Source organism: Zeus faber (genome assembly GCF_960531495.2).
Source record: "Zeus faber genome assembly, chromosome: 6".
Lineage (NCBI taxonomy): Eukaryota > Metazoa > Chordata > Actinopteri > Zeiformes > Zeidae > Zeus > Zeus faber.
The window spans coordinates 32,299,450-32,313,862 of NC_137201.1; the positions used below are offsets into that span (position 1 = coordinate 32,299,450).

Here is a 14,413-nt window from a genome sequence, read left to right on the forward strand (position 1 = left end):
TCATCCCATCTTAACGGTTTGATGAACCATAGCATCAGAGCGCTTCTTGTGATGTATTTTCCTCATCACACTCAGCACCGACTCCCTGCTGCGCTGACGCCACACCGACACCTTTATGGGGCCACGCGCTCCGGGGTCAGACGGGGACACCCAAGGTGTGTTTACCTTGCTCCGCCTAGTGGTGGCGCGGGGTAACGCCCGCCAATAAACTGCAGTACAGTGCGGTTACAGTTGAGTCCACACCTCCACCCAACCCTCCTAACGGTGCACTCAAACCCCGTCAGGTTGTTCTTGAAAACGTCACCCGTCGACCGGAAAAAAAACATCACCTCATTTTCATCTGGAAATAGGCGTTTTCATTTTTTTTTTTTTTTTTTTAAATCTTATTAAAAAACATAAAACCATTCTCAGTTTTATTTTTATTCATTTTTTTTTTTCAAATGTCAGCACCGTGTTCACTGTGATCTAAATCCGCTGAAGACGGGCTGTGTGTGTGTGTGTGTGTGTGTGTGTGTGTGTGTGTGTGTTTTGTTCTATTTTGTTTTTTTTTGGGGGGGGTTGTTTTTTTTGGGGTTTTTTTCGTCCGCCGCCGACCCAACCGACTCCTCATGACACACGCACCCAAAAATCTTTCGCTCTCCCGCTTTGAGCCAATTGCGGCCGCGGCAGCAGCAGCGCGCCCGCGGATTGGCCGCGAACCCTCGAATGATCCGCTCGGAATTCCCGGTGAATGAGCGGCTGAATGCGGGTGAGCGCGTGAGGGAGGAAGAGGATCCGCCGGCGGAGGGAGATCCATCACGGGGAGCTGCGTCCCCGGAGCGGATTGGAAGTGCGGGACGATCTCCGGATGATGGTAAGTGATGGTGATCTTTATTCCCGAAATCCTCTCGGTTCCGGGCCTGCCGCCGCACGGAGCCACTACCTGCCACCACGGCGGAGGTGATCTATCCCATAATAATCGACAGCAGCAAAGTGATGTGCAGTGAACTATGAGCAGTGATATCTGGAATGTCTTAATACCTCGGTTATACGCGTCCATCCGCACGTTAGATAACCCGGTGGCCGTGGAAATTGGGAGGCGGTGGTGGAGGTGGTGGCGGTGGGGCTGGTGGGTGGTGCCAGTGGAGGTGGGGGTGGGTTTGGCTGGGGTGGGGGCGGCGGTGGAGGGGAGGGGAGGGGAGGGGATTGGAGGGGGCAAACCTTTGAAAAATGAAACGTTCCAAAAAAAACCCCAAAAAAAACCCACCCCCGAAAAATGCAAATGGACGCGTGTTGTGTTGTGTGCAGATCCATCCGTGCAGCGTCCAACTTGTGTGCAGATTTCTCTCACGCAGACGAATGATGCAAAGGCGTCGGGGCTAAAGGCGTCACGCCGCCCCCACACCCCCACCCCCTGCGTCTCCGCCTCCGTCTCCCTCTCCGGTTATTTGTGGTTTGTCGTCGGTGCCTGGTGTTCAAGGCGCAGGGAGCAACAGGTTACACTCCCCCACGCCCCCGTCCCCACCGGTGATCACGCCGTTGCCCTCGGAGTCCCCGCCCCGGCAGGGGGGGCTCCCCGCCCGACGCCTTTAAACCTCGCCCCCCTCCACAGGTGAGCGGTCGCCGGTGCACGCGAGGGTCCGAGGCGCCGCGCCCCGGGACGATGGGCGGAGGAGGGCAGCCAGGCGAGGCGGGCGGCGGCGGCGGGCGGCCCGGCGGCGTCTTCACCTGGGAGGAGGTTCAGAGGCACCGCGGCAGGAACGACCAGTGGCTGGTCATCGACAGGAAGGTGTACGACATCAGCCAGTGGGCGCAGAGGCACCCGGGCGGAGTGAGGGTCATCAGCCACTACGCCGGGGAGGACGCCACGGTAACCGGGCCTCCATCATCACCGTCGCCATCGCCGATATTTCAGAGTTTGTGCCGCGTGGTGAGGTCCCCAAACTGCCTCCTCTTGTGTTTCAGGAGCCGTTCGCTGCTTTTCACCCCGATAAAAAGTTTGTGCAGAAGTTTCTAAAGCCGCTGCTGATCGGAGAGCTGGCGGCGACGGAGCCCTGCCAGGACCGCAGCAAAAATGTAAGACCGGTTCTCCATGAAGTTACATTACATCACATTGAATTACATTGAATTACATCATACGTTTGACTTAGAAGCGGTGTGATTGGCGGACGGACTGAACGTCACAGTCTTCCTCAGCAGAGTAACATCGGTCCGGTCAAGGTGTTTCTGTTGTTTCTTTTAGTTTATTACCTTTTATTTTTGTCTTTATGACACCCCACCCCCCCCCCCCGGCGCCGCAGCAGCAGCTTCTCCTGATACGGAACCTGCTGCGGAGAAGTAGGTCACGCGGCTCCGGCTCCGCCTTGCTGCGCCTTGCAAATATCCGCCTCGCCGCGTCCCGACGGTTTTCTCTTGTTTCCAGGCGGCCGCTGTTCGCGACTTTGAAGCTCTCCGCGCACGCGCTCAGAGCCAGGGTCTGTTCCAGGCCCGGCCGCTGTTCTTCTGCCTCCACCTGGGCCACATCCTGCTGCTGGAGGCGGCCGCCTGGATGATGCTCTGGTCCTGGGGCACGAGCTGGACCCTCACCCTGCTCTGCTCCTTCATCCTGGCCGTGGCTCAGGTAACAGGGGGGGGGGGGCCGTCGTCCCCTTCACGCCGCCTTCCGGGGCCCTCAGCGGGAAGAGCTGATCGGGGAAAAGGATGGATGGATGGATGGATGGACGGATGGACGGATGGATGGATGGGCGGATGGATGGATGGATGGATGGATGGATGGACGGATGGATGGATGGACGGACGGACGGATGGATGGACGGATGGACGGATGGATGGATGGATGGATGGATGGATGGATGGACGGATGGATGGACGGATGGATGGATGGATGGACGGATGGACGGATGGATGGATGGACGGATGGATGGACGGATGTATGGACGGATGGATGGACGGATGGACGTATGGATGGACGGACGGACGGATGGATGGATGGATGGATGGAGGTTGTACGGCTCTCAAGCTCACGCTCCTCCTTTGTGTCTGCATCCAGTCCCAGGCCGGATGGCTGCAGCACGACTTTGGACACTTATCCGTCTTCAAGATGTCCGCCTGGAACCATCTGCTGCAGAAGTTTGTCATCGGCCACTTAAAGGTAATTGATTACACCGTCAGATAGTTGCGTCGATGAGGTTGTGACTTTTTATAATTTACATGTGACTTGTTTTGAAGAACAACTGAAGGTTTACTTCGGTGCATGAATACAAAAATACATTGTCAAGTGCATGTTGAAAATGTGTTGTTGGGCCTGGAACAGGACTCTGATTCATCTGTTTAGGGATCACGCTGTTAAACAGGAAATTCGTATTAGCTTGCTTCTGGCGAATTTAAAAGTAAGGAGCCAGTTATATTTAGAAGAGTTTTCGTACATGTCCATTCATGTTTCGGTCCGTTGTTCCCACAAATTGGCTGCGGTTGTCCTGTAGGTGTAGAATATGACGGAATCGGCTGCACCCGTTGGTTCCTTCACATTCAGATAAACACCACAAAATACCAAAAAGAAAACAATATAAAACACAATAAACCGCAGTGCAATAAACAACAACACACTGGGAGATAGAGCAGTCAGGTAGAATGCGGTTACAGTTCCATGACTCCCCTGCCCTTTTCCCAGGGAGCGTCTGCAAACTGGTGGAACCACAGGCACTTCCAGCACCATGCCAAGCCCAACGTGTTCAGCAAGGACCCCGACGTCAACATGCTGCACGTCTTCGTGGTCGGAGACTCTCAACCAGTGGAGGTCGGTACCTTGCACGCGGTGCCCTCCCCGTCACCCTCCCTGCAGGGACGAATCCTACAACACCAACCTTGACCCTAACCCTAACCCTAACCCCCAACCCTGACCCCCAACCCTGACCCTAACCCTAACCCTCACCCTGACCCTAACCCTGACCCCCAACCCTGACCCTAACCCTAACCCTCACCCTGACCCTAACCCTAACCCTAAGCCTAACCCTGACCCTAACCCTAACCCTAACCCTGACCCCAAACCCTGATCCTGTCTGTCATGTCTCCCGTCTCTCCCACTCTGTCTCAGTACGGCATTAAGAAGATCAAGCACATGCCCTATAATCACCAACACCAGTACTTCTTCCTCCGTAAGTATATGAGTTGAAGTATTTATTTGTTGGAGGTTATTTGATATACAGTATATCGACCTGCTGAGGGTCTTCCTCCCTCCCTCCCTCTCTCTCCTCCAGTCGGACCGCCGCTGCTCATCCCGGTTTATTTCCACATCCAGATCCTGCGCACCATGTTTTCGCGACGGGACTGGGTGGTGAGTTCCCAGCCCCAATGTCAACAAAAGGATTTTTGTTTTTCTTAACACGAGGATGTTAAATATTGCACAAATATTTGAGACACAGTTGGTTGAACCAACAGGCAGAAGCAAGAAAATATGAGTGGCAAATATTAGTTTGTTAGAAGCCATGATAGATAGATAGAAGTCATGATAATATTTACAAGGGAAATACAGGTAAAGCCAGAAGAAGTATAAAAATGTAACATGAAAGAGATCATTGATTATGATTTATTAATGCCAGAGAAATGGGTTTTTCCGTTCAAGGACTTGGCGTGGTCCATGTCCTTCTACCTGCGTTACCTGTGCTGCTACGCTCCCTTCTACGGGCTCCTGGGCTCTGTGGCGCTCATCAGCTTCGTTCGGTAAATGATCCGAGAAAGAGAAATGAATCAAACCTTTTTGAAATAGAAACGGGCGTAAAAGCCGCGACGGCGATGTGCCGACTGTTGTGCAGGTTCCTGGAGAGCCACTGGTTCGTGTGGGTGACGCAGATGAACCACCTTCCCATGATTATCGACCACGAGAGGCACCAGGACTGGCTCAGCATGCAGGTACAAACCCCGGAAATGATGAAAAAAAAAACAGACAAACAAAACACAAAAAACACAAACGCCGCTGCCGCCGCTCTCACACTCACCTGGTTCCGTCTCCGTTAGTTAAACGCCACCTGCAACATCCAGCAGTCCAGCTTCAACGACTGGTTCAGCGGACACCTCAACTTCCAGATCGAACACCAGTAAGTGAGGAAAACAGAGTGTTATACATATTATGTTATTATTATATTATTATATTATAATTATATAATTATATTAGAATTATATAATTATATTATAGTTGTATTATTATATTATAGTTATATTATTAAATTATAATTATATTATTATATTATAGTTATATTATCATATTATAATTATATTATTATATTAAAGTTATATTATCATATTATAATTATATTATTATATTATAGTTATATTATTATATCATAATTATATTATAATTATATTATTATATGATAGTTATATTATTATATTATAGTTATATTATTATATTATAATTATATTATTATAGTTAAGATCAAGGGGCCTGAATCAAAAATCTGATCACTCCGTCATTTTATTGAAAGAGAAGGGTTTCGTCCGCATTTTACTTCACTCCCACATTTCCCTTTTGATCTCGGGATCATGTGACTATACTGATGTGAGTACGACTGGGCCAATAAAATGGATTGTTTTGAAGAGCCGATGAAGATCCACTCAGGATGGAAACCGTGCCGCGGCAGAGCGATGTAAGGTCCGGTGTGCAGGATCTCTACCTTTTTAATCTTTGTTTTTGTCGTTTCCTCACAGTCAAGAGGAAACGCTCCGAGAAAATGAGAAAATAAGAAAATAACGGCGTTTTAATCATGTGTGTAAAGCTGAGCACCGGCGCCGTTCGGCATCGTTTTCTACTTTTCTTCCGTTTCTCTCCTTCCCCCCTTCCAGTTTGTTCCCCACCATGCCGCGTCACAACTACCACCGGGTGGCGCCGTTGGTCCGCGCCCTGTGTGAGAAGCACGGCATCCCGTACCACGTCAAGAGTTTACGGCGAGGACTGACCGACGTGGTCAGGTGAGTGGGGGGGGGTGAAGGGGTCAAAGGTCGGAGCTTTCCGATCCGGTTACGAGATCGGACAAGAACCAGAGTCACAATCACGACAAAGTCCTCTGATTTGCTTTTGTCGGAGCTGAGTTTTCTAAGAGTCGCGGGATTCCACCACGAGCTGATTCCATCCAAATCTAAGGGGAATTTTAATCCAATGTTAACAAATAGGAAGCAAACTTGTCACATATTTCCGTTGAGCGTCGCACCAAATGTTATGTTCTGATGTTCAATAAGTGTCTCTTCTTCACCAGGTGAACGTGTATGATCACACTCATTTAAGTTCCCTGGGTGACACTGAGATGCTGACATAAACGACACAAACACAAAACAATGTTCAATTGTTAATTCGCAATTATATAACAATTAAAATAATTAATCATCAACAATTTCACGATCATGTCAGCTTTACTAGCAGCGGGGTTGATTGTTTTATATCGTTATATTGTTTTAATATGTACGGTTTCTAAGCTCCAGGACTCAGCAGACATTTAGTGCGTTTTCTCTGTTCCATCTCTTTTTCCAGGTCGCTAAAGAACTCAGGAGACTTGTGGCTCGACGCGTATCTCCATAAATAAAACATTCCCCTGTTAAGGAAACACGGATTCCACTGCCTGACACGTACCAAAAAAAACCAAAAAACAACAAAAAAAAAAAAAAAAGAGGGGCGACGTCCCCGCAGCGCACCGCATCCGAGACAAATCATCTGTTTGGGTTTTAAAACAGTTTAATGTGGGAACTGATCTATTCTTATCGTGATAGTTGTCTGGTTCTATTTGATGTGCAGAGATTTTTTAAAACTTTTAGCGCACCCTGGGTGTTCCGACGCTGCCTTACAGTGCCTCGTGCTCGTATGGTAAATTCAAAGAAAAACAAATAGTGCATTGACTGTGACTCATTTAAGATCAAGAATGTTTTTTATATTGGATTTGGAATGAAATGTTCATCAATAAACTTTTGGGCAGACTGGCGAGTTTCTTCTTTAAGTCCTGACTTTGGACGCGATGTCTCTTCTTTCTCTTATTTTGCTCAAATTTAATTCTTCTGTCAGGCAAACAACAATAAAGCAGCTTGTGTTCAGTCATTATTTTTTATTTTTATTTTATTTTTTACTGTTGAGCAGCTTGTGTTCATAGTTATTATTTATTATTGTTATTATTTATTTGCGTTATTAGAATGGCATGAAATAGGACTGAAATGGACAAAAAAAAGGGGAATCAAACATCAACAAATATGCTTTATTCATCATTTATGTTATTTTTAAACTCTTTGTACCCCCGTATATACAAGCCTCTTATTTTCCTTTTATTATTATAATGATTCTTCCTTTTTCAAAATTTTTCTAGATATTTTCCTTTTTCGTTGACATAATCGATATATACGATTATGCGACTCCCGGTGTCCGTGCTGAACGGACGACGGACGTGCTGCGGGAAGCAGGTGGCTGACGGGAGGGGACCGGGAACACGGCAGGGGGCTCCGTGCAGGTTCCCTGCGTCTCCCCAGATCTGCACAAAACCAAGCCTCCTCCATCATCAATAAATTGATCCGACCGATCCGTAGTGCAACGCATATGACGTTATTAGGACGTCATTATTTGTGCATACTAACTAACGGGAGGACATCTCGACACGATGTTTTGTTATAAAAGCATCTGTAAACAGTAATAATGTAAAATAATTACACATCGATCAAAACACGTCAGAGAGTGCGTCACGGAGTCTGGCACGGGGATTTGGTTACGCAGTAAGTGGGTTATTAATTACATCCCATCGAGTCAACACTTAATGGACATTTAACCAATTACCATTTACTGTAAACACACACTGCTCTCCACACACACACACGCACACACACGCACGCACACACATAGCGCGCACGACACATGCTTGACATGCACATACACAATCACGCACGCACACACACACATACAGAAAAGCACGTTTAACTGTACATTATTTTTGTGAGTGTGTGTTGTATTTTTATACCACAAACACGCTCCACTGTAGAAGTATACCAGATGTGAGAGAAGTCATTCAAAAATAACTGAATACTATTATATTCATCAGTGATACAAAATAAATATACAATTTCAAATTTATACACCATTTCCTGTATATTGTACTGCATGCCCAAATAAACTGCAGAGTTCCTGTTTAAAAAACAATAATAACGTGGTGAGGCTTTAGCGAAAGTCGTGGATTGGTCATGCTGATTGGGTGGTGGCGGTGGTGGTCCGCCATGCAGGGGGGTGGAGGCGGTGGTGGTGGTGGTGGTGGTTGTGGTGGTGGTGGTGGTCCGCCATGCAGGGGGGTGGAGGCGGTGGTGGTGGTGGTGGTGGTGGTGGTCCGCCACGCCTCAGTCCTTGCTGGTGGAGCCGATCTTCTCCTGCCTCCTCCTCATGATCTCCTGGAGCTCCGAGTCTCCTCGGCTCTTCTATAGAAAACAAACAAACAAAAGAAAAAAAAAGATGGAGATGTTTATTGTTTCCTCGCATGTGGAGTGAGAATCTCCGCCGCATCGGGAGGTGTCGGTGGAGAGAAACTAGATGGAGTTCGGGATGAAATAGAGTGGAATGTGATAAGGATGCTGATATGAAGCTCTGCAGGTTAAAGGTTGAAACACTGAGACTTTGAATAATCATGTCGTTTAACCTCATGGCAATTAGTACATAACGGTAATAAATATTTCAGTTTTAGTCAAGTCAAGTTTATTTAAATAAGCCCTGAAGGAACACGTCACGTAGAGACCGACGACCTCCCGGGGCCCGAACGCTCATCCCGGCAAGGAAAAGAATGACTCCATTGAGTCCTGAACGACGTGACGAGGCAACTCGGTAAAGTGCGGACAGCAGCTCCTAATCTGAGAGGAGGAAAGCGGGCAAACGGAAAGTCACACACCATCCAAATATTTAGTACAAAGGTGGTGTGCGAGGAGTGAGTGGTCACGCTGAAAGCCACTGATCGCGACCCCTGGAGGTCTGACGTGACCACCCAAAACTGAAAAAGAGCCTCATATGCACCGACCTTTATCAAAGGAACTGAGCTCGTTTGCTTTATTTGATTATTCCCCTTTGGTTGAGTTGCATGTTGTCTGTGAAAGGTGCTGTAAAAATAAAGGTTATTATTATATTACTACAAATATACGCCCTAGTATGCATCAAATAGTATGCAAAAAGTACCTAGATGACATACTGCGTCTGGTGAAATATCATGTTATGCAAACACTGCACCCTTTGCCAAGGAGCGTATCCCACAATGCATTGTGAGCGCCAGGCGCCGGGAAAAGTGTCTCTGCGGCGTTGTCACGGCAACGCGCTGAAAGGAGGTGGAGCGGCTCCACGACGACGTGGGATGTCCGAGAAGACGTCGACCGCTTCACTCACGTACCAGCGCTAACGATCCAACGTGTCCCAAATGTGCTTTCTGCCCCGAGTGGAGCACACGGCGCGGAACGGATTGGAAGGAGAAAACCCTGTGGTGGAGTGAGGAACGGATCTTTACCCTGTCCAGGTGCTCCCTTGATCAGACTCTTACTGGGAGTAGGTGCTGACGAAAAGGTTCACCAGTCAGTCAGTCAGTCAGTCAGTCAGTCAGTTATTCAGTTATTCAGTCAGTCAGTCAGTTATTCAGTCAGTCAGTTATTCAGTCAGTCAGTCAGTTATTCAGTCAGTCAGTCAATCAGTCAGTCAGTCAGTTATTCAGTCAGTCAGTTATTCAGTCAGTCAGTCAGTCAGTTATTCAGTTATTCAGTCAGTCAGTTATTCAGTCAGTCAGTCAGTCAGTTATTCAGTCAGTCAGTTATTCAGTCAGTCAGTTATTCAGTCAGGCAGTCAGTCAATTATTCAGTCAATCAGTCAGTCAGTCAGTTATTCGGTCAGTCAGTCCGTCAGTTATTCAGTTAGTCAGTTATTTAGTCGGTCAGATATTCAGTCAGTCAGTCAGTTATTCAGTTATTCAGTCAGTCAGTCAGTTATTCAGTCAGTCAGTCAGTCAGTCAGTTATTCAGTCAGTCAGTCAGTCAGTCAGTCAGTCTGATATTTAGTCAGACAGTCAGACAGTTATTCAGTCAGTCAGTCAGTCAGTCAGTGTGTGTGTGTAACCCTGTGTGTGTCAGACCTCCAGCTGAGCTTTCTGCACGGTGATCTGACTGTAAACCCGTGATCCTTCATCCCCGCACACGGCTTTCAGCTCCTCCTTGTTGAGCGAGAAGAGCTGAGCTCCGGTCAGGATGCCCAGACACTCCATCGTCCTGCAACACACAGCAGCCTCAATTACTCATCACATGAAATACTAATAAGAACAAAAATAATAATAACAATAACAAATACAGCTCCAGGCAGCAATACACCGGGTCCAGGCTAGTCGTGTTGTGTATGAATTACAGTTTTCCGTGTTCCCATAAAACACAATCAATCTCTTCGTATCCACACCGATAACACAATTTTGAGTTCCAGCACCAGTCCGTGCTGTCGCTCGTCTTTACATCAGCATCACTACTCAAACCAGTTGCAATTTTCCGAGTTTCCATTGAACGCAGCATCGGCTGAAGTAATGACGCGGCGACAACTCTCTGTGACTTAGTATTAGTTATTCTGGTGACACGCAGAATAACTAATACAACGACACAGTTGTTGTGTGTTGTGACTTTATCCCTAAAAATGAGAAGGTGTCTGTCTACTTCCTGTCAGGTCCCTGTCTACTTCCTGTAGTCCACACAGTCCTGCCTCACGGTGTCTCTGTGGAAGGAAATCACTCAAATCACACTGTGGAAGTTCCCAACAACACGCTTCCATTCAAACGATTCAACACTGCATGTCCCTCAGAGGCTTTTCATCAACTTTTTTAACCTTTGGGACTAAAATAAAATGGACACGATTCAGACCCGTCGCTCTGGAGCTGCAAGCCAACTCCATGTGCCAGAAATATGTTTCTGACTGTTTCTGACTGTTTTTGACTCAGGCTTTTGTTATGACTGGCTTGAATTCTGCAAACGTTCTGCAACTTCGGGTAGCTTTACGTCGGTTTTTCACTAATTCCTGCTCTAAATTTAGATCGATATTGATCAAACTTGAGCCACAAGATGTCTGAGACGCCCCGGTTCTAACAAGACCTCAACCATGTCCGTGGGTTCAGCAATTGTTGTGTTCCAGACAAATAGGCCCAACATATGCCAAGGAGAATAATAACAATAAAGATCCCTCAGTAGCATGTTTAAAAAGAAAAGTTAAAAAGCACTTTGAAAGAGTAAAATAATGAAATAAGGTGATAAAACAAGTAAAACAGGAACTACATATATTATATTTACATTGTATTTTCATTTCATTGCAAATCTACAACAAAATAAAAAATATAATGTATATTTCTTGTGATGTATGTTACTTTTATTTTTATTTTGGATGTGTATGTGTATATTTTGTTTATTTAGTGTATATAGACATGTTTAATGTTCCTCACGCCCAAATTCCCCCCTGAGGATTCATAAAGTACGATCTTATCTTATCTCGTCTCACCTTATCTCAAAAGGAATGACCTGCAATAACAAAATAAATGAATGAAAGATGGAAAAAAAAAAAAAAAAAAAAAAAAGGAGTAAAAGTAGGTAAAAGTAAAACAAACTGATTTAATTCTGCTCACGGTTTGGAGAAGCCCTTGGCTCCCAGCCAGGCGGTGACCTGCTGCGGGGTGGAGTCGAAGGCGAGCGGCACGTTGCTGCTGGAGGAACGCTCCACGCGGAAGTTCCTGGCCATGGGCTGGTTCCTGTTGGTGGTGATCCGCTTCAGCAGCTCGCCGTTCACCTCGTCCATCTGGTGCGACAGGGCTGCAGTACGACAGGAACAATAAGGACCAAACTGCACCAGGAGGACGGTCGGACAGAGGCGGTCCAATTTGAATTCTGATGACAATGTGATGAATTCAACATAGAGGGCTTAGGGCTGGGCATCGCTTAGAAATTGTCTATACTGGTGCCGACATGACGTTCTAATCTAATAATATTTTGTTCACTGATAGAGGCGATATTTTGATTAGAAATCCTCAGCAGGTATTGTATTCTTTTGTTCACATCATTGTTAAGTCGTTTGTATTTTTGGACCTGGAGAGACATTTTTACAGTTAGTTTTCACGTGTCCATTGTAGGTGCTTTCAGGGGTGGACAGGGGTCAGCATGGACACTGTGAGCTCCCATACGCAGCAAGCTGCCATGCACTGTGTGTACTACACCTTTCTATCTTAGCAACATTCACTGTTTCACAGTGTTTTGTGCTGCAGTAGTTCTTCTGTGGGATCCAACCAGACGGGCTACACTTCACTCTCCATGTGCATCAATGAGCCCATGGGCCCCATAACCCTGTTGCCGGTTCACCGGTCGTCACCTTGCAGCACTTTTGGTGGGTAGTAACCACTGCATACTGGTAACAGCCAACAAGACCTGTGGTTGTGGAGATGCTCTGACCCAGTCGTCCAGCATCACAATGTGCTCCTTGTCAAAGTGGCTCAGATCCTTACGCTGCTTCAACACATCAACCTCAACAACTGACTCTTCACTTGCTGCCTCATATAATAACAATAGATAACAGCATATGTATAATAATAATATATAACAGCATATATATATATATACAACAGTATGTATATAATAATACTATATAACAATATAACAATATAACAATATATATATATATATATATATATATATATATATATATATATATATATATATATATATATATATATATATATATATATATATATATATATATATAAAATATATAACAGTATATATATATATATATATAAATATATAATACAGTATATATATAATAATAATATATGCCATTGGAACCAGATGATCAATGTTGTTCACTTACTATTGTGACTATTCACCGGTCACTGGTTTTAATATTGTGGCTGATCAGTGTATATCGTTCGGTGTTTACTCTGACTGTACAAGTTTTATTTTGTTTCAGAGTGTGTCCCTGAATGACACTGAACGTCCCAACACTCGTACACTAATTGTAAAAGTAAAGGTTTTGCAATTGGATGGGTCAGAGTGTAAGGACTAAACCCTCTGGACAACAATACTGATGGTGTCCTTACTCTTGTCTATGTGCGGTCCGATGCCGGCGGGACTGGACGGCGACGTCCCTCTGAACGGCTGAAACACACACAGGCACACGCAGCCACAGTCGGTGAGACGGAGGGACATCATGTGTTTGCAAAGGCGTCTCATTTCACTTGACAGATTCTTGCCCGAGTGCCAAACAGAAAATATGTGTGAGAAAATATGTTTGTGTCACTCCACGTAGGGAGTGTATGTGCCTGCAGAGGTCACTTATGAGGCCGTGCAAGATCCTTTACCCTGCACACCATAACTCATCCATCACCAGCAACAGGAAAAAAAACATATTTACGCCATTTAGCAGATGCTTTTGTGATTTAATCTAATTAAAAATTAACAATTTTTAATTTCATATATTTATTTATTTAATGGACCCCAAAAAAATCCAATTCATTATTTTATTTTTTATCGATTATTCATGGATTAGTTTTTTATTTTAAAATGTTCCTTGGAAGTGGTGTGATGTAAAAAAAAACAAAAAAAAACAAAGAAGACAAAAATGAAGTGGTGTGATCAGCACGGCATCCAAAATGGCATAATAGCGTACAATTGAGTGTCCCCACCTGGCCGTACTCGGACGCCCCCTGCGGGTCCTCCAGCTTCACCACGTCCAGGATGTTGTAGGGGACGTAGCCCGCCTGACCGCTGCGGTTCCGTAACTTCCACCAGTGCTTGTCGTCCTCGATCACCTGGGGAACACGTCTCACGTCTCACTTTGTGGCACTGAGGGATTTACTCCACTCAGGTCTCATTCGGTAGAAATCCCCAAGTCGCAGAGATACATATATACTGATGAACCTCGATGCTCATAAGTCAATGTCAAACTTAAGGCCTCAAGTGAAATCCATTTCTAAGTCCTAAACACAGATAAATAACACGCCACTAAAATAAATCGCCAAGAGGGAAACCAACTGGTACGGCACAATTAATATTCCATGTTGTTGGACCAGCCAGACTGCTTCATGTTCAGCCTGACTTAAATATGCTGGAGCGTGAGCACGCAGACGGGACTTGACTCGACTCTTCACAGCGTTTGTCGTCGCGCTTTTGGAGGCAGAAGCAGAGGAAGCTGCACTTCCGGCTGAGCCGCTCCATTCACCCTGGAGGGAAGAGAAAACACCCTGACACCGGGGCGAGGCGAGGCGGCGTGCAAGGTGCGGCCCGTTCAGAGGGACGAGATGGAGCCGAAGCTTTTAGGGTCAAAAGAAAAACCTTCAAGGGTGCCTCCACCCCCTGCTGTACATACATCAACTCCCCAGTCACCCAAACCCTACCCCTTCTAACAAACTGATTTTAGCACCAATGGATCAAACTGTCAAGC

General features: G+C 46.1%; 2 protein-coding genes across 3 annotated transcripts in view; one reads left to right on the forward strand and one right to left on the reverse strand.

Annotated features, from left to right (window-relative positions):
- Nucleotides 1-732: 732 nt before the first annotated feature.
- Nucleotides 733-6,940, forward strand: fads2 (fatty acid desaturase 2). The gene is made up of 13 exons (XM_080001710.1): nucleotides 733-853; nucleotides 1,592-1,849; nucleotides 1,945-2,055; nucleotides 2,402-2,599; nucleotides 3,029-3,130; nucleotides 3,650-3,775; nucleotides 4,073-4,133; nucleotides 4,236-4,312; nucleotides 4,601-4,698; nucleotides 4,791-4,887; nucleotides 4,993-5,072; nucleotides 5,818-5,943; nucleotides 6,500-6,940. Exons 1-13 carry the CDS (start codon nucleotides 848-850, stop codon nucleotides 6,549-6,551), a joined length of 1,392 nt encoding a protein of 463 aa, XP_079857836.1. The 5' UTR covers nucleotides 733-847; the 3' UTR covers nucleotides 6,552-6,940.
- Nucleotides 6,941-7,210: 270 nt separating this feature from the next.
- The window catches only part of eps8l2 (EPS8 signaling adaptor L2), a gene marked incomplete at its 5' end in the record, with an annotated part of 25,215 nt that continues 18,012 nt past the window's right edge, over nucleotides 7,211-14,413 (reverse strand). For both annotated transcript variants that reach the window (XM_080002319.1, XM_080002318.1), the window contains 5 exons: nucleotides 7,211-8,409; nucleotides 10,092-10,224; nucleotides 11,610-11,793; nucleotides 13,071-13,128; nucleotides 13,656-13,781. In XM_080002319.1, coding sequence (XP_079858445.1) covers nucleotides 8,332-8,409; nucleotides 10,092-10,224; nucleotides 11,610-11,793; nucleotides 13,071-13,128; nucleotides 13,656-13,781 — 579 coding nt within the window. In that variant the 3' untranslated portion in view covers nucleotides 7,211-8,331. The remainder of the gene's footprint in view (nucleotides 8,410-10,091; nucleotides 10,225-11,609; nucleotides 11,794-13,070; nucleotides 13,129-13,655; nucleotides 13,782-14,413) is intronic.